This window comes from Heterodontus francisci, chromosome 7 (assembly GCF_036365525.1).
Source record: "Heterodontus francisci isolate sHetFra1 chromosome 7, sHetFra1.hap1, whole genome shotgun sequence".
NCBI classification, from domain to species: Eukaryota; Metazoa; Chordata; class Chondrichthyes; order Heterodontiformes; family Heterodontidae; genus Heterodontus; species Heterodontus francisci.
The window spans coordinates 109820260-109842613 of NC_090377.1; the positions used below are offsets into that span (position 1 = coordinate 109820260).

At 43.1% G+C, this 22354-nt stretch overlaps 2 protein-coding genes across 3 annotated transcripts in view; one reads left to right on the forward strand and one right to left on the reverse strand.

Annotated features, from left to right (window-relative positions):
• nme9 (NME/NM23 family member 9) overlaps window positions 1-22354 on the forward strand; it is a 120935-nt gene that overhangs the window by 87150 nt on the left and 11431 nt on the right. The window contains exons 18-20 of one of the 2 annotated variants that reach the window (XM_068035877.1): window positions 4126-4188; window positions 8597-8701; window positions 10162-13419. In XM_068035877.1, the coding sequence (XP_067891978.1) occupies window positions 4126-4188; window positions 8597-8661 (128 nt within the window). In that variant the 3' untranslated portion in view covers window positions 8662-8701; window positions 10162-13419. Of the gene's footprint in view, window positions 1-4125; window positions 4189-8596; window positions 8702-10161; window positions 13420-22354 lie in introns of those variants that run through there. The other variant, XM_068035878.1, reaches the window with a different exon arrangement.
• LOC137372229 (secreted phosphoprotein 24-like) lies at window positions 13339-20796 on the reverse strand. Its single transcript, XM_068035880.1, has 8 exons — window positions 20732-20796; window positions 20486-20589; window positions 20174-20302; window positions 19880-20011; window positions 15015-15059; window positions 14259-14326; window positions 13958-13994; window positions 13339-13825 (listed from the first exon to the last, which is right to left on the reverse strand). The coding sequence occupies exons 1-8, from the start codon at window positions 20781-20783 to the stop codon at window positions 13793-13795; spliced, it is 600 nt and encodes a 199-aa protein (XP_067891981.1). The 5' UTR covers window positions 20784-20796; the 3' UTR covers window positions 13339-13792.

Consider the following 22354-nt stretch of genomic DNA (forward strand, 5'->3'; position numbering starts at 1 on the left):
AAACAATGGGAGATTGTACAGATAAATGGCAACTTCCTGCTGGAGCCTCCCAACAGTATTTCCAACAATAGCAACAAGGCAGCAAAGTTAGTAACGAGTGCTATGCTTCAGGGTCTGGTTTCTATCCCTTTCCTGCACAGGTCTATGCCACAGGCTTGTGTTGGGGCTTCTACTGGACCATGATTGAAGTCTCTCTACTGTGTTCTCACAGCTCATCCCCTTTAAACATGGTAAATTAAATAGACTATAGGGTTAGAACCCTTGTATAAAAGTCAGGATAAATGAAGCAGAGACCATGTTGCTTAGTCTCCACCCCCTTTACTCTGAAAGTTATAGGCTGGTTTTAATATGTGTCATGATGTTATTTGAATTCTTGGCTGTATTGTTGACTAACATTTGTTGACTAACTAGGCCTCCAGTCTTATTGGGCCTCCAGACTGTGGGTCACTTACATGAAAATACCCATCAATGGCTCTCCATCCCCATCGATACAAATCAGCTGAGTAACAGAAAGCTATATTTGCAGATAGAAACAATGACATGACTATGCTTCAGCATTTAATCAGGTGGACATTAAAATAATGATTTTCCTTGTTTTGATGAATATTTTGGCAGGAGAAAATCATGTGTTTTACCACTTTAAATTGTAGAAATAGAGTTAAATGAACTAAGTTCATGGAGTTAAATTAAATGAACTTCATAAATAAATTGATCTACAACCATAAAATCTCGATTAAATATGCCTTTGCTTAGTGATTATAATATGTGCGATCATATTATGCAAAAGTTGGATGTAGGAGAATGTATAAGCTATTCAGTAATTGCAATGCTACAATGCTGATATGATTAGTATATGCTGTGCCTTTAACACTAGTGGGATACTTACAAGTGATGAGTTCTGTCTGAAGTAGTCAGGGGCTGAGTACAATATTAAAAAATAGCCAGCAACAGCTGCAGGGCTTTGCAGAGCGACTCTCTGTAACCAAGTTGCATATCAGGAGACAGAAAATCAGCAATCCAGTCCCAACCCAGCTCCCTGAGCCAATGTCAGCAGAACATTCTAGATTTCAGAATCTGTTCGCGAGACCGAAAGTTAGGCTGAATTTGACTGAGAAGTCATATCTCCGGAGATAAATTTGCAAGCGCTGCCATGTATGATTATAATATTTTATCTGAATATCTATTTTATGGATACAGTGCTGGAGGCTGAATCTGAGGAGACAACTGAAAAGGCTACAGCAGATAATGAGTGTAGGTGCAGCCATTTTTTTCCCTACCCTGTATGAAAATACAGACCTACAGTTTCAGTTAAGCCACTTAATCTCAGGACATGACCCAGCATATTCTGGTGAGTTTAGAGGGTATTTGAGGGAAGTACAGCATGTTGACACTGTTCAATGTATTGGAATGCACAGTCTCCAGTGTTGTGCCGTTTCTGGAGGATCAGGGAAATTTGGGCAGCCACTTCCTCATCTCCATGTTTAACTGAGCATGTGCAGTCGCTTGAAGTTGCTGTCAGACTTCCATGTAAACAATAGTGTGCACTGCTAGCCTCACCATTACTTCTGCCACAAAATCCAGCCCATTAAAGCTATCTCTCTCTGATGGCTATATTTCTATGAAATTAAAATGGTAAAACATGCATTTATATATCACCTTTAATGTAGTGAATCATCCCGGGGTACTTCAATGGAGCATAATCAAATATTTAACACTGAGCCACATGGAGATATTAAGGACACATGGCCAAAAATTTGATCAAAGAGGTAGCTTTTAAGGACAGTCTTAAGAGAGAAAGTGAGGGACAGTGCAAAGAGGTTTAGGGAGAACATTTCAGAGATCAGGACCCAGGCAGCTGAAGGTATGGTCACCAATGGTGGAGCAATTAAAATCAGGGATTTTCAAGAGGTTAGAATTAGAGGAGTGCAGATTTCAGAGGGTTGAGGGGCTGGAGGAGATAACAGAGATAAGAAGGGGCAAGGCCATGGAGAGATTTGAAAACAAAGATGAGAATTTTAAAACTGATGTGTTACTTAATTTACAGCCAGTGTAAATCAGCAAGCACAGGAATGATGGGGGACTGGAACTTGGTGCAAGTTAGGCCATGAGCAGTGGAGTTTGGATGACCTAAAGTACACAGAGGATTGAATGCGGGGGACCAGTCAGGAGTGCATTGGAATAGTCAAATCATGAGGTAACAAAGGCATGAATGAGGGTTTCAGTAGCAGATAAGCTGAGACAGGGACCAAGTTGGGAAATGTTAGAGGCGGAAATAGACAGTCTTAGTGTTGGTATGAATAGGAGGTCAGAAGGGGTCGAGCAGCCTTTACATATACCACTTTCTCACAGCTCTTGTAGACTCACCCACTGGGAGCTCACAGAGCACTGTGAATGAGAGTTCACAGAAGAGTCTCCCCCATAAAGTTACCGAGGAGGAGAAAGTGAACAGTGAAGGTAATAGTTGCATCAGAGTTACTCTGTAGTAGGAAAAGAGAACTATGGTTGGAGCTGTGCCCACAGGCCTCATTACATACAGTAGGCACTCAGCACTGCAGCTAAATCACTCATTACAAATTAGTTTACAAGACAGTCATGTTGATGAGTTCTTGTCTTTGGCAGGGGTGAAAATTAACGTAGCTGACTGGTTGGTGTACACCATTGGTGTGTTCCTCAGTCATCGCCAATCCTTGTAATGCATCTTTCTTTGTCTTTCCTCTTTTCCTCGGATTCCCCAGTCTGAAAGTGGGTGTTTTTTGTTGGACCATGTTAGAGGGTGAAGGAGGAGCAGCCATTCCTCCCACTGACCATTCATTGTAGCTGTGCAGCTGGACCAGGAGTTTCATTCATGGAGAGACATTGCAGAGATAAACCAGTGTTACAGCTCAAGACCTGATCTTGCTCACCCTTTACCTCATTAGCATGTTGAGTATACCCCTGCCCTGAATTTTATGCCAAATGTTTAAAGAATGCAAAACCTTCCTCTCTGAAAAATGAACATTGAGCACATTGGATCTTCAGTTCCATATTTATTCCCAATTTTTTCCCACCTTCTCTAAAGATCAGGGGTGAAATTAGTGCTCATCAGCAGCACAAAACAGACTCATAGCAAACTGACAACCTGTTCGACACACCAATTTTCTCTTCCATGGAAGCTACTGTCCATTCCACATAGCAAGTGTAGTCCAGTCTCACCCCCTAGATTCTGAGTGGGGGCCACTTCAGTGACCATCAGCAGCTACTTACCATTCACAACTTGGAGCCTATTGAACTAACAAGGACATCACAGATGTGCTTGATCACCTTCTCTTCTGCAGCCCACACATCCAAACTTTCCAGTGTGATCCCTTCTTTATCCATCAGAAACCGAAGCCCAGGCTGATTTTAGCCAAGAGACACTGGAGTCATTTGTACTTCCCCCTCACCGCCCGCTCCCCCCCCCAATTCATTCATCCACAAGCAAGACTGTATTCTTGGCCAACCAGTTAGAAATCCTTGAGTAACTGTTTAGAAAATAATAACCTGCTCAGAGTCAAGCAGATGAAACAGATAGAAAATGCTGGAAATCCTCAGCAGGTCAGGCAGAATCTGTGGAGAGAAAAACATTTAACATTTCAGGTCTGTGTGGCCATACATCAGAACTGAAGCAGATAAACATCTGTGCTACCAATGTGACTGTTTAAAAACTAGACTCGGGGCTGCAGAACATCACTGCAAGTTACTCTCAGAATACAAATATGTAGCCATACTTGTGTTACACTGATACAGCATACAAGTATCCTTTATGCTAGAAGCAAATGAATTGCATTAAACTTTGTGATATACTTAGTTCATTTTAAAAACTGAAATTTTCTTATTGAAATTTTCTAAAACTAAAAAAAAAAATTATCACATCCTTTGGACATTGCAAAGCATCTCAACCACTGAATTACTCTTGAAGTGCAATCACTGATGTTATGTAGCAAATGATGCAACCAGAACAGGCAGCAAGAGCTTGAGTTTAGTGGAAAGTTACCTTGTAAATGGCCAGTACCTGTTCAATGCCATATGTGGTAAAGAGTCAGAAATTGGAAGTAATGTGAAATGGGATCTCAATCAATTTGACGTTGTATCTTTTTGTTTTGTTAGATATAGATTCACCACTGCCCTCTGAAACTTTGGAAGCAGAGAAGGCTGTAGCAGATAACGAGAGTAAGTGCAGACAATTTTATCACCCTTATCCCAAGATCTCAGCAAACAAGTCTGCATGATATGTCAGTGAGCAAATCAGTTCCTCTCTCAATTGGGACCCATCGTAAAATTACAGTAAAAGTCTAACACTGGGGAACAAAGCCTGAAAATGCTCCTGAGGTTTTAACTCAAAGTATCCAGCTTCCATGTGGTGTGGCACTGAGCCACCTAGATCAGTAAAGATCCCAGACCTGAGCCCACCTCTATGCGGAGCCAGCCGAGATGTTTCAACGAGCTTCAGGGGCCTAGGGTTAGAGCAAACAAATCAGACTGGGATTCCAGCTCCTGACGACTGCTGGAAAGTGTATGTAGATGTTAGTTGAGGATAAAGTCATTGCTGGCTCGGATACTCTCTCTCCTCTTACGCTGGAAAAGCCTGCCTGATACTCACTATGGGTCAGTTAGTCTGATGACATTTACCTCTGGTCAGTTGGGCTTCTCTCACTCATTGGTCAGGCTCACATGGGAAGAATGACTCAGTACTGAGGGAAGGAAATAGACTGAGTGATGGGATGGTTGCAGAACCAGATTCCAACATGTGTCAAGGAAAGAAACTGGAAAACTATTAAATACACTCTGATCAGATTTGAGAAAATCATTCTGGTAATTTGTGCAGTCAACACCAAATTCAACGGATCAGTTATCTGGGGAATGCAAAATCGAATTGTAAAATACCGATCCTTATATATACTGTCTTTATATCCTCCATTGACATTTGAAGGACAGCATCACTGCTTGACATATCTCCTAGATTTGTGTGGGGAAATTAGAGTCATAGAGTTATACAGCACAGAAACAGGCCCTTCGGCCCATTGTGTCTGTGCTGGCCATCAAGCACCTATCTATTCTAGTCCCATTTTCCAGCACTTGGCCTGTAGCCTTGTATGCTATGGCGTTTCAAGTGCTCATCTAAATACTTCTTAAATGTTGTGAGGGTTCCTGCCTCTACCACCCCTTCAGGCAGTGTATTCCAGATTCCAACCACCTTCTGGGTGAAAACATTTTTCCTCTAAACCTCCTGCCCCTTACCTTAAAGGAATGCCCCCTGGTTATTGACCCCCCCACTAAGGGAAAAAGTCTCCTATCTAACCTATCAATGCGCCTCAATTTTGTGTACCTCAATCATGTCCCCCGTCATCCTTCTCCGCTCCAAGGAAAACAACCCCAGCTTATCCAGTCTCTCTTCATAACTGAAATGCTCCAGCCCAGGCAACATACTGGTGAATCTCCTCTGCACCCTCTCCAGTGCAATCACATCCTTCCTATAGTGTGGTGCCCAGAACTGTACACAGTACTCCAGCTGTGGCCTAACTAGTGTTTCATACAGCTCCATCATAACCTCCCTGCTCTTATATTCTATGCCTCGGCTAATAAAGGCAAGTATCCCATATGCCTTCCTAACCACCTTATCTACCTGTGCTGCTGCATTCAGTGATCTATGGACAAGTACACCAAGGTCCCTCTGACCCTCTGTACTTCCTAGGGCCCTACCCGCCTTTGTATATTCCCTTGCCTTGTTAGTCCTCCCAAAATGCATCACCTCACACTTCTCAGGATTAAATTCCATTTGCCACAGCTCCACCCATCTTACCAGCCCATCTATAACTTCCTGTAATCTAAGGCTTTCCTCCTCACAATTTACGACACCACCAATTTTTGTGTCATCTGCGAACTTACTTATCACACCTCCTACGTCTAAATCATTAATGTACACTATAAACAGCAAGGGTCCCAGCACCGATCCCTGTGGTACACCACTGGTGACAGGCTTCCACTCGCAAAAACAACCCTCGACCATTACCTTCTATTTCCTGTCACGAAGCCAATTTTGGATCCGATTTGCCAAATTGCCCTGGATCCCATGGATTCTTACATTCTTAACCAATTTCCCATGCGGGATCTTATCAAAAGCCTGTAGACTACATCAACTGCTTTACCCTCATTTACACATCTAGTCACCTCCTCGAAAAATTTAATCAAGTTAGACACTATCTCCCCCTGACAAAGCCGTGCTGACTATCCCTGATTATTCCCTGCCTCTCCAAGTGGAGATTAATGCTGTCCCTCAGAATTTTTTCCAATAGTTTCCCAACCACTGATGTTAGCGTCACCAGCCTGTAATTACCTGTTCTATCCCTGCTACCCTTCTTGAATAATGGTACCACATTCGCTGTCCTCCAGTCCTCTGGCACCTCTCCCGTGGCCAGAGATGATCTGAAAATTTGTGTTAGAGCCCCTATCACCTCGCTTGCCGCACATAACAGCCTGGGATACATCTCATCTGAGCCTGGGGATTTATCCACTTTTATGCCCGCTAAAACATTTAATACTTCCTCCCTTTCAATGTTAATATGTTCAAGTATATCGCAATCCCCCTCCCTGATCTCTACACCTACATCGCCATACTCCATTGTGAAAACAGATGAAAAGTAATCTTTTAAAACCTGGCTCCACTTTGGTCCCTAATGGGCCCTACTCTTTCCCTGGTTATCCTCTTGCCCTTAATATACTTATAAAATGCCTTAGGATTTTCCTTTATCTTGCCCGTCAATGTTTTTTCATGTCCCCTCTTTGCTCTCCTAATTACTTTAAGTACCCCCCCCTACACATTCTATACTCCTCTAATGCCTCAGCTGTTTTCAGCACTCCAAATCTGCCATAAGCCTCCTTTTTTTTTCCTGATCCAATCCTCTATATCCCTTGACATCCAGGGTTCCCTGGACTTGATGGTCCTACCCTTCACCTTAATGGGTACATGTTGGATCTGAACCCTCACTATTTCCTATTTGAATGACTCCCACTGGCCTGATGTAGACTTTCCTACAGGTAGCTGCTCCCAGTCCACTTTGGCCAGATCCTGTTTTATCAAATTGAAATCGGCCTTCCCCCAATTCAGCACCTTTATTTCTGGCCTGTCTTTGTCCTTTTCTATAACTACCTTAAATCTTATGGAGTTATTAGATTAGATTAGATTAGAGATACAGCACTGAAACAGGCCCTTCGGCCCACCGAGTCTGTGCCGAACATCAACCACCCATTTATACTAATCCTACACTAATCCCATATTCCTACCAAACATCCCCACCTGTCCCTATATTTCCCTACCACCTACCTATACTAGTGACAATTTATAATGGCCAATTTACCTATCAACCTGCAAGTCTTTTGGCTTGTGGGAGGAAACCGGAGCACCCGGAGAAAACCCACGCAGACACAGGGAGAACTTGCAAACTCCACACAGGCAGTACCCGGAATCGAACCCGGGTCCCTGGAGCTGTGAGGCTGCGGTGCTAACCACTGCGCCACTGTGCCGCCCTATCCCCGAAATGGGTCACTATCCCCAAAATGCTCCCACACTAATACTTCTACCACTTGTCCAGCTTCATTCCCTAGGATTAGGTCCAGTACTGCCCCTTCTCTTGTAGGACTTTCTATGTACTGGTTCAAAAAGCTCTCCTGTATGCATTTTAAAAAATCCTCCCTCTTTAAGCCTTTTGCACTCAGACTATCCCAGTTGAAATCCCCTACTATTACCCTATTATTTTTACACCTGAGATTTGCCTACATTTCTGTTCCTCTATCTCTCCCTGACTGTTTGGAGGCCTGTAGTACATCCCCAGCCAAGTGATTGCCCCCTTTTTGTTTTTAAGTTCTACCCATATGGCCTCATTTGAGGAACCTTCTAAGATATCATCCTTCCTTACTGCAGTAATTGACTCCTTGATCAACAGTGCAATCCCACCTCCTCTTTTATCTCATCCCCTATCACGCCAGAAGATTCTATACCCTGGAATATTGAGTTGCCAGTCCTGCCCCTCCCTCAGCCATGTCTCTGTGATAGCAATATCATAATCCCATGTGCTAATCAATGCCCTCAATTCATCTGCCTTACTAGTAAGGTTCCTTGCATTAAAGTAAAAGCAATTCAGCCTTGCATTTTTCACTTGTGCCTTGATAGGTCTATATTTGTTCTGCCTTCCAGACTGACTCAGTTTCTCTTCTATATTTGGGAGTGCCTCACCCCCTACTGTACCGCAACTCTGTACCCCATCCCCTTGCCAAATTAGTTTAATTTGCCGCAGTATCTGATGTGGCTGCAGTATCTGTCTGCAACACTGGCTGCTTCAATACTAGAATACCCTATCTGCTCTCACCAGTGTCTCTGTAATCAAACAGCTTGTCCACCTTAAAGACTATACCAGCAGCCCAGTGGTGGAGTAGGTAATAGTATTGCATGATTCTGAATAATGTAGACCAATGTCCTACAGCTGAACCCTGGACACATGACCGCCACTGTGCACACTCACATGGCCATTTTCTAAGGAATTTAACTGCTGTAACAGCCTTTACATATACCTCTTTCTCATAGCTCCTGTAGACTCATCCACTGAGAGCTCACAGAACACTGTGAATGAGAGTTCGCAGAAGAGTTGACCACACAAAGTGGCAGAGGAGGAGAAAGTGGATGATGAAGGTAATAACTATATCAGAGATTCTCTGTACTGGAAAAAAGAATTATGGCTGGAGCTGTGCCTACAGGCCTCATTGCATACAGAAGCACTGAGTACTGCAGTTAAAACATCACTCATTACAAAATGGTTTAGACAGTCATGTTGATGAGCTCTTACCTTCGGCAGGGTTGAAAAATTAATATAGCTGACTGGCTGATGTGCACCATTGATATGTTCATGCCATCATCTCCAACCCTTGAAATGCATCTTTCTTGTTTTTTTCCCCCCTTTCCTCACATTCCCCAGCTCTGAAACTGAGTGTTTGCGGTTGGGACATGTTAGAGGGTGAAGTAGGAGCAGTCATTAACAGGCCTTCCTCCCACTGACCATTCACTGTGGCTGTGCAGCTGGACCAGGAGTTCCACTTATTCATTCATTGAGAGATATCACAGCCAATCCCAAACCTGTTTTCACTGGACACCAGTTATAGGGAACAAAAGTTGTAAAACAAAGTCATAAAGGTGAAAAGATTGTGAGATTTGAATGTTTAAAGGGGTTATTTTGGTGAAAGGGTGAAATAGGTGCTATGCTAATCTGACACCTGTTTGAAAGTTTGGTTTTAGCACAATTTTGGTCCCAATTGGTGACTAACATAATTTGAATTTGCCTGGAGATCCCAACCTGCAGGTTTAGCACTTAAGTTCTGATTAGATGCAATTTTCATGAAGCAGGAAATGTGGGCTCCTCATACGCACTTCCACTGAAGGTATGGAGTGCTCTGACTGGCACATTACAGGATGGCTCAAGGACTGAGCGAGCATGCAGGATGTCTGACATGGCACTGGAGGTCTTGGTGAAGGATGTCTAGAGATGAACTGATTTCCTGTACTAGGTGTGGGGGAAGGAGTCCCCCCTCACCCTCCTGTCCCTCTCTCCTGCAGCAGCTTATGTTGCCCTGCCTGGCTTGATCGCCTCCTCCCATTCCTCATCCAGACTAAGGGGGGCCCCGCACAAGATGCCCATAACCAAGCACTCCCTTTCTCCTGGTGACTCCCATAGGTGCCAATCTGTTTCCCCCAAAGTTACTCGTATGGAAATTTTACCTTATTATTTAAAGCAAATCTGTCTTGGAAAGTGAGTGGTACCCTGTTCTAAAAGTGATTGTCTACACTGTTAGTCCCCACTGTAAGGCAATTCATCCTGCTCCAGGATGTATAATAAACTGAAAGGCCAAGATTTACCTCAGAGCTGCTTTTGCACCATTACGATAATTTTGCTGGGGTTGTGGCAGTTACTACATTTATCCACATGAACAGTGATTCTGCTGCACTTCCGTTCAGGTTACTCGACAGTGAAAGCAGCTCCAACGAAATTTCCAGCCAAAAAGTGTGGACGGTTGAGAGAAGGTTGAACATTGCTAACTCTAACTATTCCTCAGTTATAATACTTTTTCTATTTATTCTTTTCTCCCAATTTTTTTCAGATGGAGGAGTTTAATTAGAATAGGATTCAGCGTGCGGTTGGGATAATGACATAACTTTAAAGGGACGAAGATGCTGTGAACAGCAGAGTCAACAGTTCATTCTCTGCATTTAACAGTTGAATTATTGGTGATGGAAATTCCAGAATCGAATTTCTTTCACCCAGAGGGATATTAGTGTTCCACCTGCCACACAGTGCTAACCCAACAGAATAAAGTCTATTTGGTCAAGCCACTGGAGTCTGGCATATGCCTCTGGAATCATAACCCAGTAAAGTGGCAAGACATTGAGGGGAGGCAAACAGGAAACTGGCAAAAAAGTTCCATAACCACTATGGAAACAATTTATACCATAAAATTTGTCTGAAGCTTGATTTCACAGACAATACATTTTTGTGTTAAAAATATTTCCATTAAACATTGTTTAAAGGATTTCATGGTGAGAGCAGTACAGATGACTAAGACAATTTACAGTTTATATCACCTGAACTGCTTTGAAGAGAGCATTTGTTTTCTTGAAAAAGTTCATAAAAAAACTGTTCAGACTCATCATTTCAGGCAGCATACTCCACCCATGTACTGGAGGAAAAAACTGGATTTGTGGAAGAGGTGGGTTTATATGTGGTGAAGGATGGGCATGTGGGCAGGATCTTGCTTAGGTTGGTACATATTATTGTTCTTGCTTCTGATTGGTCAGGTTTAGTGTGTCTGTGATAGGTGTTACATGTTATTGTTCTTGCTGCTGATTGGTCCACTCCGTGCTCCACACCCATGAAAGCGAGAAATTATCTTACAACAAACCAGGAATCTATAACATCCCATGCGGATTCGTCTACATCGGGGAAACAGGCCGCAGCCTACACATCAAACTCAAGGAACACCAAGCCTGCTTCAAACCCAGTGAATGGGACAAGTCAGCTATCGTCAAGCATGTGTAGTTCAATAACCACCACATCGAATGGTCCAATTCCAAACTCATTTCATCCATCATGCACTGGTATGCTATACGTCTGGTAGGCCATGGCGATCTGTCAACACCAAACCATCCCCAAGAAGTGGCCTACTCATCAGTGATATCTGGCTACCCCCTACTCAAGAAACACACCATCACCCACTCTGCAGCTAACAATCCGAAATGCAACCCACTATAACAACCAACAACCCTCCACACACTCAACATCCAGCACACAGCAAGAATATTAGTGAGTACTGAATTACTACAGGATAGATTAACCGACCAATCAGGAACAAGAACAATAGCATACCTGACCAATCACAGAACACAATAACCAACCAATTAGCAACAAGAAAAATAACATACCTACCTACCACAGACACACTCAGCCTGACCAATCAGCAGCAAGATCCCGCCCACCCTCCCATCCTCCACCACTTATAAACCCACTTCTTTCACAGATGCAATTTTTTCCTCTAGAAGATAGGCAGAGTATGCTGCCTGAAATTCGGTCCCAAGTTCTTCTAAGAACTCATTTTTCAAGAAAACAACTGCTGTTTTTAGAGCAATTCACATGCTGTAAACCATAAATTGTCACACTCAACCTTATATTTCCATTAATTTAAAATCATGCCATTACAAAATTGGCTTTTTTTTTTGCCATGTTCAACATTGTCAGACATTTTAATTGAGTTAGGAGAAATTGGTTATCAAAAATTGTTAACGCACAACTTCAGTTGCTAACCAACTGGAATATTTATATTGATGTTTTTTCAGCAATTAAAACAGTTTTTTCAAATAATCCACACTGCCCCTGACATTTCCAAAGAAAATGTTGAGAAAATCTTTTACATGGCAGAAGAATTTCTGCCTGTAATCCACAGTCATATTTATATTGTCACAGCAGGGCTGGTGGGAGCCAACAAAACAGGCTGCTCCCCCATATTTATTTCTGGTTCCAGAACTGAACCTCCCCACCTATACGACAAGTGCATTTTATCCACAATCCAGCAGCAAATTGCTTTAGGAAGCATAAATTGTCAACCACGTTTAGATAATGTGAGCCCATTTTTTTCAGGAGTCTGCAGTACCATTGTCCTATCTGTAATCCTACTAAAATACTCAATTAATTCAGTATCTCCCTTAAGGGATATTTGTGGTGTATAATTGGGCTGAATTTTGTTCAGAGGCTGCACATCCTGACTTCGGGACTGGAAGTGCGGCTTCTGTTGGGGCAGCGAGTAGCCTGCCACGTGCGATCAAGTGGCGGCTGGCCAATTAAGAGTCGGGAGGCACGGGGGCCGTCCACTGAGAGGATGGAGGCTGGAGCGGAGATGGCGAAGATGGCGTCAGATGATGCAGTGGCTGCCAGCTCTGTATTCATTATTGCATTTAACTTAGGAAGGCTGTGGTGAAGGAAGATAGACCTGACTACCATGGCTGAAGGCGTGCTCCTGCCTGTGCCTGGATCTCCTTCCCTGTATGTTGCTCCTCCTCAACCGGGGCCCCAAAGCTAGGATGAATGAGGCCCATAGCAGGTTGCCTCTCCCTGAGTGCAAGTCCTGCACAGCAAATGGCCCGTCCCTTTCCCTCACTTGCCACCTTTGATGAGGTGGCAATGCCCCGATGACACCCTGGTCTGGTTCCCCTGCAGTGCTGCCACCTTTGTCCCCATGCCTGATAGTGATTCCTGATGCCCTCCATCCTCCAACGTCCCTGCCAAGTAACACTGCCTCACCTGATGGCTTCCTAGTGAAGCCAACAAGAAGCTCCCAACTCCTTGTCAACTCCTCTAACCAGGCAAGGCTCTGAAGCCTCGTGGTTCCCGTATGCCATGAGATAAATCTGAATCAGTGATTGCAGTCATTTTGGATTTTAAATACCTTAATTGCCTTCCTGCCTTGTGGATGTGCAAAGATCACCCTCTCTATGTTGGTTGCCAACAGTAAAATGCGGGAGGGAGGTCAAGACCTTGGACTTCTGGTCCACAGCCTTCTGTCCTGATTTTATGCCTCCCCGGCCTTTGTTCTTGTCTCCAACCGACCATTAAAATTCAGTTTGCTTATGCCCAATATAGTTTTAGAGGAAATATCATCATCGCAAAGAATTAGAACTGAAGGCAGTAAACTCAGTGTGACTACAAAATATTTTGCTACAAGAAGTCATTTATTCATTTGTTTTCAAGATAGCAAAGTACAGCACATCTGTGTCAGTGATATTGTTAGAATGTATTATGGTTGAAAAACAATAAAGTGAAATGCAAGATAATACAACAAGGTCATTTAACCAACAACTCCTAGCAGACCAGCAGTAAACTCTCTGGATGCTTCATGGCGGTGGTAAAGGCCAACTCGGCAGAGAATGTGAGCAACAAAGCCCAGCCAGCAAGCACACATTTAATATCTGAATACAGAATGGAATGAACCACAGTTGTAAAGAACATCAGGAAATATTCTCGTTACACTTTTAATCTGATCCACAGAATACAAGACAACACACACAAAGGACAGAACATTTACAAATATCAAATCCCCCAGTTACAATAAAATGTACAGTAAAGAACCCCAGGTCCCCTCTTATATATAAACAAGTAAATAAAATTGACAACATCTTCTTTAATCTGAATGAGGTCTTCTTGTGTTCACAGCAAGCTCAGCCTTTCAGAAGTTTCATTCATGGTTAGTGTCGGGCTCTTGAATCATCATTGTGTTCCTGGAATGAACAGAATCAACAGAACTGTCATTTTCAGATGGACTGAGTTCAATCTGAGTTCAGTGTTTTATTCTTGTTAATAATCATGATCAAGAAGCAATTATCTGACACACAGGCCCCGTTTATACTCACATTCGAAAACACTTCAAGCGATGTTTCTGTTGACTTGCTTTCCACCTGTATGAAAATATTCCGATTTATCTGTTATTACAGGGGATCAATGAGACATTTTGTAAATAACATTGAGTTATAGAATTAACCTCAAGCTAAAGATTTCACTGATTAGTCAACCATAAATAAGGAAATGTTAACTCTTTAAATTTCGCATCTCGAGACATACATTCAATTGAATTAAAACAAAGCTGCCTCAGACTCTATTGTGATGCAGCTGAATCCAGTTTCAACAGTTTATTGTAGTTGATAATCATCTGACACAAAATCCCAGGTTACACTCACATTTAGGGAATCCTCAAGTGATGTTTCTGCAGACTTGCTTATCACCTGTAATAAAATATTCAGATTTATATGTTTAGCATTTTGTAAATAATGTCAATGTTTAGAATCATCTCCAAACAAAAAGTTTAAATGATATTAGATTATAAATGAGGAAGTGGTCACAATTTAAATTTCTGAGTTGTGATTCAGTGAGTCAGTGTTGGAGTGGAGAAATCCTCACCAAACATTTCATCTTGTGCAGTGCAGCAATAATCAATCCAGCCCTGATACAGTGGGGCTGTGGGATCAATGGATAAACTCATGACAGGTGAGATTCTAATGAAGGCTGAGATTCTCCATTAATTGGTTTCTATTGTGTTGACCCCACCATGAAACACTGTAATTATTATCTATTAGATGAGGAGAATGTAAATGATCGCACCCTCATAAAGCCATCAGTTGTATCTGTCCTGCTATCATTGTTGTTGTCAAGGGAGAGAATTTTCTTTGATTCTAGAACATTCTAAAATTCAGGAAGGTACAAGCTCATCCTCTTGGCTTCAATCCAACAATCATCTAATAATAATTGCAGAACCCAATAGCAATTGAGCATAAGAATCCATTCTCCCACTGTCTCTGGGTGGATGTTTAATGAAATAAATTCCTCAAACTCCATTGTGACGCTGCTGAATCCAGTTTCAACAATTTATTGTAGTCGGTAATTATCTATCACAAAGTCCCAGATTATACTCACATACAGAGACTCCTCGAGCGATGGTTTTTTTGACTTGCTTTTCATCTATAATAAAGTATTAATATTTATATGTTCAGCACAAGGGATGAATGAAATATTTTTTAAATAATACAAATATTAAATGATACATGAGAAATTGTTAACTCTGGACATATCCAATCTGTGATTCAGTGACTCAGTGTTGGAGTGGAGGATGCTCAGCAAATATCTCATTGTTTAGTGCAGCAGTTATCAATACACTGGGGCCGTGGGGCCAATGGATAAACTAATGACAGGTGAGATTCTCCATCAGTTGGGATTTATTGTATTGGATCTGCCGTTCCCTCCAGGAAGAGTCAGTAATTAGTGTCTATTATTGGTGAGGCTGTAAGAGACACTGCCCTCCCGATGTCATCGTTTGTTCCTGTCCTGTCCTGTAGACATTCAGCTGACCCCATCATCAGGGAAGAACAAACTCGCTCTCTGTATTTGGTCAATTCAACAATCCTTTGGCAAAGGTCAGAAAACAACAAAAACATTTAATCGTTGGTAAACGGCAAGTTCAAAAAAGAAACTGCCAAATTGTTTTTGTTTATACTCACATTTGAAGATTTCCCGAGTGATGTTTCTTCTGAATTCCTTTCCACCTGTGTTAAAATATTAATTTTTAGATGTTTAGCACAGGGGACCAGTGAGGCATTTTGTCATTAATCTTGGGTTTTAGAATCATGAGGTCAACACTTGTGCACCATAGCACCTTCCCATCATTTCCTCTCTCAGCACATCTTCCAAAGGGAACACTGCTCAGAGACACAACACTAAAGAGCACTAACTGATGCTGCTCTGATGTCCATTCTAGATGCTGAACATGTCCAGATGGATATTAGTATGATATATCCCCGTACAGTATATTTAGAATTTACAACCATTAATTGCCAAGTTAATGTGTGAGAGAGTGTAACACAGAGGCTGATAAAAGTTCATCCCCACGCCTCAGCATCAGTTCTCACCAGTTGTGTGGTTTGTGTGAGTCTGGTTGTAAAGGTGTTGATTTGATTGGTTCTCAGTTGACTATTGGTAATACAGACGTCATTCAGACACTGATAGTTCAGCTCAATTTATCATTCCCTCTTTTTAAAGCAATTTGACAATCTTTTGGTTGTTCAATAAAATCATAGAACCTTAGACACTCATTCTGACAATTGCAGAATGTTTGAGAGCCATAAATGGCCAACAGAATTTGAAAGACATTTGTAGGTACTTCACATCTGCTTCAAAAGATTGAAGAATCTCTGTGTGATGGACAACAGCTTGAAATCCAGTGAGTAATAAACTTGACCTGAATTGTAACATTCTGTCTCTCTCTGTCCCTCTTTAATAATATGGGCTGCTATTATTTCACTTCCTTCTATGGTAATTTTAATCATGGGGAGGCGGTAGCGTAGTGGCATTGTCACTGGATATGTAACCCTGTGGTCCAGGGTATTGTTCTGGGGACATGGGTTCAAATCCCACCATGGCAGAAGGTGGAATTTAAATTCAATTAATAAATCTGGAATCAAATGCCAAGCTAGCATTGTCAATTGTTATAAAAACCCATCTGGTTCAGTAGTGTCCTTTAGAGAAGGTAATCTGCTGGTCTGGCCGACATGTGACTCCAAACCCCACAGCAATGCGGTTGACTCTTAACTGCCCTCTGAAATGGCCTAGCAAACCATTCAGTTGCATCTAACTGCAACAAAGTCAATAAGGGATGAAACCGGACAGACCGCCTGGTGTCTACCTAGGCACCGGAAATGACAATGGCAAACCAAGCCCTGTTGACCCTGCAAAGTCCTCCTTACTAACACTTGGGGTTTGTTTTATAGCAGAAACCGAACACATCATACTCACGGAATCATACCTGACAGGCAATGTCCCAGATACTGCCATCACCATCCCTGGGTATGTCATGTCTTACCGGCAGGACTGACCCGGTTGAGGTGGCGGCACAGTGGTATACAGCCAGTTGCCCTGGGAGTCCTCAACATCAGCTTGGGACCCAATGAAGTCCTATGGCATCAGCCCAAACATGGGCAAGGAAACCCCCTGCTGATTGCCACCGTTTCCATCCCCACCATCCCCCCTCCACCATCACCCCCCGCCCACCCCCCAACCTTTGGCTGATGAATCAGTACTCCTCCATGTTGAACATCATTTGAAAGAAGCGAAGCACTGAGGGTAGCAAGAGCACAGAAATTACTCTGGATGGAGGACTTCAATGTCCATCACCAAGAGTGGCTCAGAAGCACCATTACTGACCAAGCTGGCTGAATCCGAAAAGACATAGCTGCCAGACTGGGTCTGCAGCAGGTGGTGAGGGAAAAACATACTTGATCGTGTCCTCACCAATCCGCCTGTCACAGATGCATTTGTCCAAGACCAGTATTGGTAGGAGTGACCACCGCACAGTCCTTGTGGAGACCAAGTCCTTTCCTCACTTTGAGGGTACCCTACATCGTGTTCTGTGGCACTACCGTCATACTAAATGGGATAGATTTCAAACAGATGTAGCAATGCAGAACAGGGCATCTATGAGGTGCGGTGGGCCATCAGCAGCAGCAGAATTGCACTCAACCACAATATGTAACCTCATGGCCCGGCATATCCCCCCACTCTACTATTACCATCAGGCTGGGGATCAACCCTGGTTCAATGAAGAGTGCATGAGGGCATGTCAGGAGCAGCAAGAGGCATACCTCAAAATGAGGTGTCAACCTGGTGAAGCTGCAACCCAGGACTTCAATAGTGCCCAACAGCGTAAGCATGAGATAGTCATAACAAAGCGATCCCACAACCAATGGATCAGATCTAAGCTCTGCAATCCTGCCACATCCAGTCGTGAATGGTGGCGGACAATTAAACAACTAACAGGAGGAGGTGGCTCCACAAATATCCCCATCGTCAACGATAGGGGAGCCCACCACGTCAGTGCAAAAGATAAGGCAGAAGCATTTGCAACAATCTTCAGCCAGAAGTGCTGAGTGGATAATCCATCTCAGCTTCCTCCTGAAGTCCCCAGCATCACAGAGGCCAGTCTTCAGCCAATTCAATTCACTCCACGTGATATCAAGAAACAACTGAAGGCACTGGATAACGTAAAGGCTATGGCCCTGACAATATTCCGGCAATAGTCCTGTACTCCAGAACTTGCCGCATCCCTAGCCAACCTGTTACAACACTGGCATCTACCCAGCAATGTGGAAAATTGCCCAGGTATATCTCCTGTACACTAAAAGCAGGACAAATCCAACCCGACCAATTGCTATCCCATCAGTCTACTCTCGATCATCAGTAAAGTGATGGAAGGTGTCATCGACAGTGACATCAAGCAACACTTGCTTAGCAATAACCTGCTCAGTGACGCTCCGTTTGGGTTCTGCCAGGGCCACTCAGCTCCTGACCTCATTACAGCCTTTGTTCAAACATGGACAAAAGAGCTGAACTCAAGAGGTGAGGTGAGAGTGACTGCCCTTGACATCAAGGCAGCATTTGACCGAGTATGGCATCAAGGAGCCCTAGCAAAACTTGAGTCAATGGGAATCAGGGGGAAAACTCCCTGCTGTTTGGAATCATACCGAGCACAAAGGAAGGTGGTTGTGGTTGTTGGAGGTCAATCATCTCAGCACTGGGACATCACTGCAGGAATTCCTCAGGGTAGTGTCCAAGGCCCAACCATCTTCAGTTGCTTCATCAATGACCTTCCTTCCATCATAAGGTCAGAAGTGGGGATGTTTTCTGATGATTGCACAATGTTCATCACCATTCATGACTCCTCAGATACTGAATCATTCCCTGTAGAAAGGCAACAAGACCTGGGCAAGATCCAGGCTTGGGCTGATAAGTGGCAAGTAACATTCACGCTACACAAGTGCCAGGCAATGATTATTTCAAACAAGAGAGAAACTAACCATCTCCCCTTGACAGTCAATGGCATTACGATTGCTGAATCCCCCACTTTCAACATCCTGGGGGTTATCATTGACCAGAAACTGAACTGGAGTAGCCATATAAATACTGTGGCTACAAGAGCAGGTCAGGGGCTAGGATGCCTGTGGCGAGTAACTTACCTCCTGACTTTCCAAAGCCTATCCACCATCTACAAGGCACAAATAAGGAGTGTGAAGGAATACTCTCCACTTGCCTGGATGGCTGCAGCTCTAACAACACTCAAAACGTTTGACACCATAGAGGGCAAAGGAGCTCGCTTGATTGGCACCCCATACACAGCCTTCAACATTCAATCCCTTCACCACCGAAGCACAGTGGCAGCAGTATATACCATATACCAAATGCATTCATACAACTCTGCAAGGCCTCTTCAACAGCACCTTGTATACCTGCAACCTCTACTACCTTGAAGGAAAAGGGCAGCAGATTCATGGGAACACCACCACCTGCAAGTTCCCCTCCAAGTCACACACCATCCTGACTTGGAACTATATCGCCGTTACTTCACTGTCACTGGGTCAAAATCCTGGAACGGCCTTCTTAACAGCATTATGGGTGTACCTACATCCCAAGGACTGCAGCAGTTCAAGAAGGCAGCTGACCACCACCTTCTCGAGGGCAATAAGGGATGTGCAATAAATGCTGGCCTAGCAAGCGACGCCCACACCCCATGAACTAATTTTAAAAAATCATGTGACACCTCTCCCGGTCTGAAGACCTTCTCATTCTCTGTAATCTATCAGTGTGCTCCTCACAGCATTTGGACAGCCACTCATCAAACTCTCGATAACAACTTGGAAACATCCCTCACTCTAACATCAGGTCCGACATGGGGAAAAGACCTGCCCCGGACTGCAGAAATCCCCTTGCCCTGATGTGTATAATTGTGAGGTTACCTCAATACTGTTCTCACTGGACTCTGATGATTCACTGTTGCTGTCAATCGTCTTCAAACCTCGACATTCCACATCGATGTCAACAACTTCATCAGCAAAATATTCCACATGGCTTTTGCAAAAACCTTTTTCCTGTAAAATCAGAATTTATTAAAAATAATACTCAGCACTTTCTATGGTATAACTCAGTACACACAGCCCTTTCTATGATTTAACTCAATACACACGACCTTTTCTATGATATAACCCAATACAACTGGGGGTTTCGATGTGACAGTATAACTCAGGACTCACGGCAGTCTTTTTCAGGCAGAAGTGACAGTTGGGATCATCAAATTCCAGTCCAGAATTCTTGGAGCAGGCGGTTTCTTTCACTGAGAATGTTAAATCAACGTTGTATGATAATTTTCCTGTGCGATAAATCTGATGAGAGGAGAACAGGTAATTAATGTATTACTGTATCGAGTGTTCTTACTGTGGACTGATTCACCCATCAGTGTGAGTGTAATATAATATTCTGCTCCTGTTTAATAATCAGTGTCTAACAGCACTCAGTAATATTCTTGTAGATTTTAGTGAAACACACTGAGATCAGGACACACTTACATTATTCACTCTTCTCCTGGTTATCCCACACAGATTGGTGGTCTCTGTGATTTCGTTCAACTTTATAACTGACACTCTCAGAGCATCCTTAGGGCTCGGTATTCCTATACAGAGAAAAGGAAAATTGTAGAAAACTCTCCAGTGTTCTTCAGTGAATTCTTTTCACACATTGGTAAAATATCAGTGACTGAATCTCATTCCCAATAACTTGTTGCTTTATGAGGTGTCGCTCTCTCCAGTACCTACCTGAGCAGTGGAGGATCTGCACTGCAGCAATGATGAGGAGAAAGGATTTCATTCTGCCTCTTGTGTGATCAGCTGGCTGGTTTCTAAGAGTAAAGGAGCTGCTTCTCTCTCTCGCTCTGCCTTTTCCTTGCAGTGTTCAGTCTTTATATACTGCACCTCCACCACATTCAAACACTGACTCATATTTGCTCAGTTTGGTGATCCTGGGCACGGAACTTGTTGACAAGTCATATGGGCAGAACTTCCTTCAAATATCATCATCATGTTTAGATTTGGTGAGATCAGAGATTATTCCTCAGAATATGAAATAATGAACCTAGAGAGGAGATGAAATGATCATCTATAATTTGTACAAAGTCACACTCAGTCCACTGGGGTAACTCCTGGAATTATTCTGGTACAGGAGCAGTGACATTATTTGCATCACTTCCTGCATCAAACATTATCTCCAGAAGCTCTGCTGTAACCACTGATGTGTTGTTGCATCAATAAGTTTAGTGTAAAGCAGGATCTGATTGTTGAGGAAACAATCTTCTACTTCAATTTTTAGACAAATTTTCCATCTGCTCCCTGTATTTTCCTCTCCCGTACGGGGCATAGATACAAGAGCAAGGAGGTTGTATTAACCGTGTATAAATCACTGGTTCGACCTAGCTGGAGTATTGCAACTAGTTCTGGGTGCTGCACTTTAGGAAAGATGTGAATGTTTTGGAGAAATTGCAGAAAAACTTCATGAGAATGGTTCCAGGGATGAGGAACTTCATTTACAAAGATAGATTGTAGAAGTGGGGACTGTTTTCCTTGGAGAAGAGAAGTCTGAGAGAAGGTTTGATAGAGATGTTAAAAATACATACAGAGGAACATGCGACCTAGGAGCAGGAATAGGCTATTTGGCCCCTTGAGCCTGCTCTGCCATTGTATAAAATCGTGGCTAATTTGTTTGTGGACACAACTGTACTTTCCTGCCTACCCCTGATACCCTTTGACTCCCTTGTTTGTCAAAAATCTGTCTACCTCTGCCTTAAAAACATTCAATGACCCTGCCTTCACCAGTCTCTGTGGAAGAGAGTTCCACAGACTCACGACCCACTGAGAGAAAAAATTTCTCCTCATCTCTGCCTTAAATGAGAAACCTGTTATTTTTAAACTGTGCCCCCTACTTTTAGTCTCTCCCACAAGGGGAAACATCCTTTCAACATCCACCCTATCAAGTCCCCTCAGAGTCTTATCTCCTTCTATGCTGCAACAATTCTGTGATTCTGTGACTCCCTGTTGAAGTTTAGCTCCATGGTTGCCAGTAGCTGCCTGTGACCCTGCTGTGGCCATTCCTTATGTCTGTGTGGAAACAGCGACTGATGATCAACTATTCCATTCTGGAGACCAGTACAAATGAACACACACTCATGAAAAACACACACATCCAGCATGAGCTCACCAGATTTCAATCAACATCTGGAATCCTGACTGCTTCCACTCCCACCACAGCCCAGGAATGAAGATACTATTTGTCACTCTTCAAAAGTGTTTGTATCCAAAATCAGTTGACCAAACATTGAAGCTGGCCACTGTGTGCCTCAGCACCACATCAGGCAGAGCCTTTTCCCACTAGGTCATGGATGGAGA

Excerpts from the sequence above, each read along its gene's own strand:
- LOC137372229 (XM_068035880.1), bottom strand. The coding sequence starts at position 20,783 with ATGAAATCCTTTCTCCTCATCATTGCTGCAGTGCAGATCCTCCACTGC. Across the intron at positions 20,303-20,485 it reads CCAGGAGAAGAGTGAATAAT|ATTTATCGCACAGGAAAATT; the intron begins GTAAGTGTGTCC and ends TCCTCTCATCAG. Across the intron at positions 14,327-15,014 it reads CGCTCGAGGAGTCTCTGTAT|GTGATAAGCAAGTCTGCAGA; the intron begins GTGAGTATAATC and ends ATTTTATTACAG.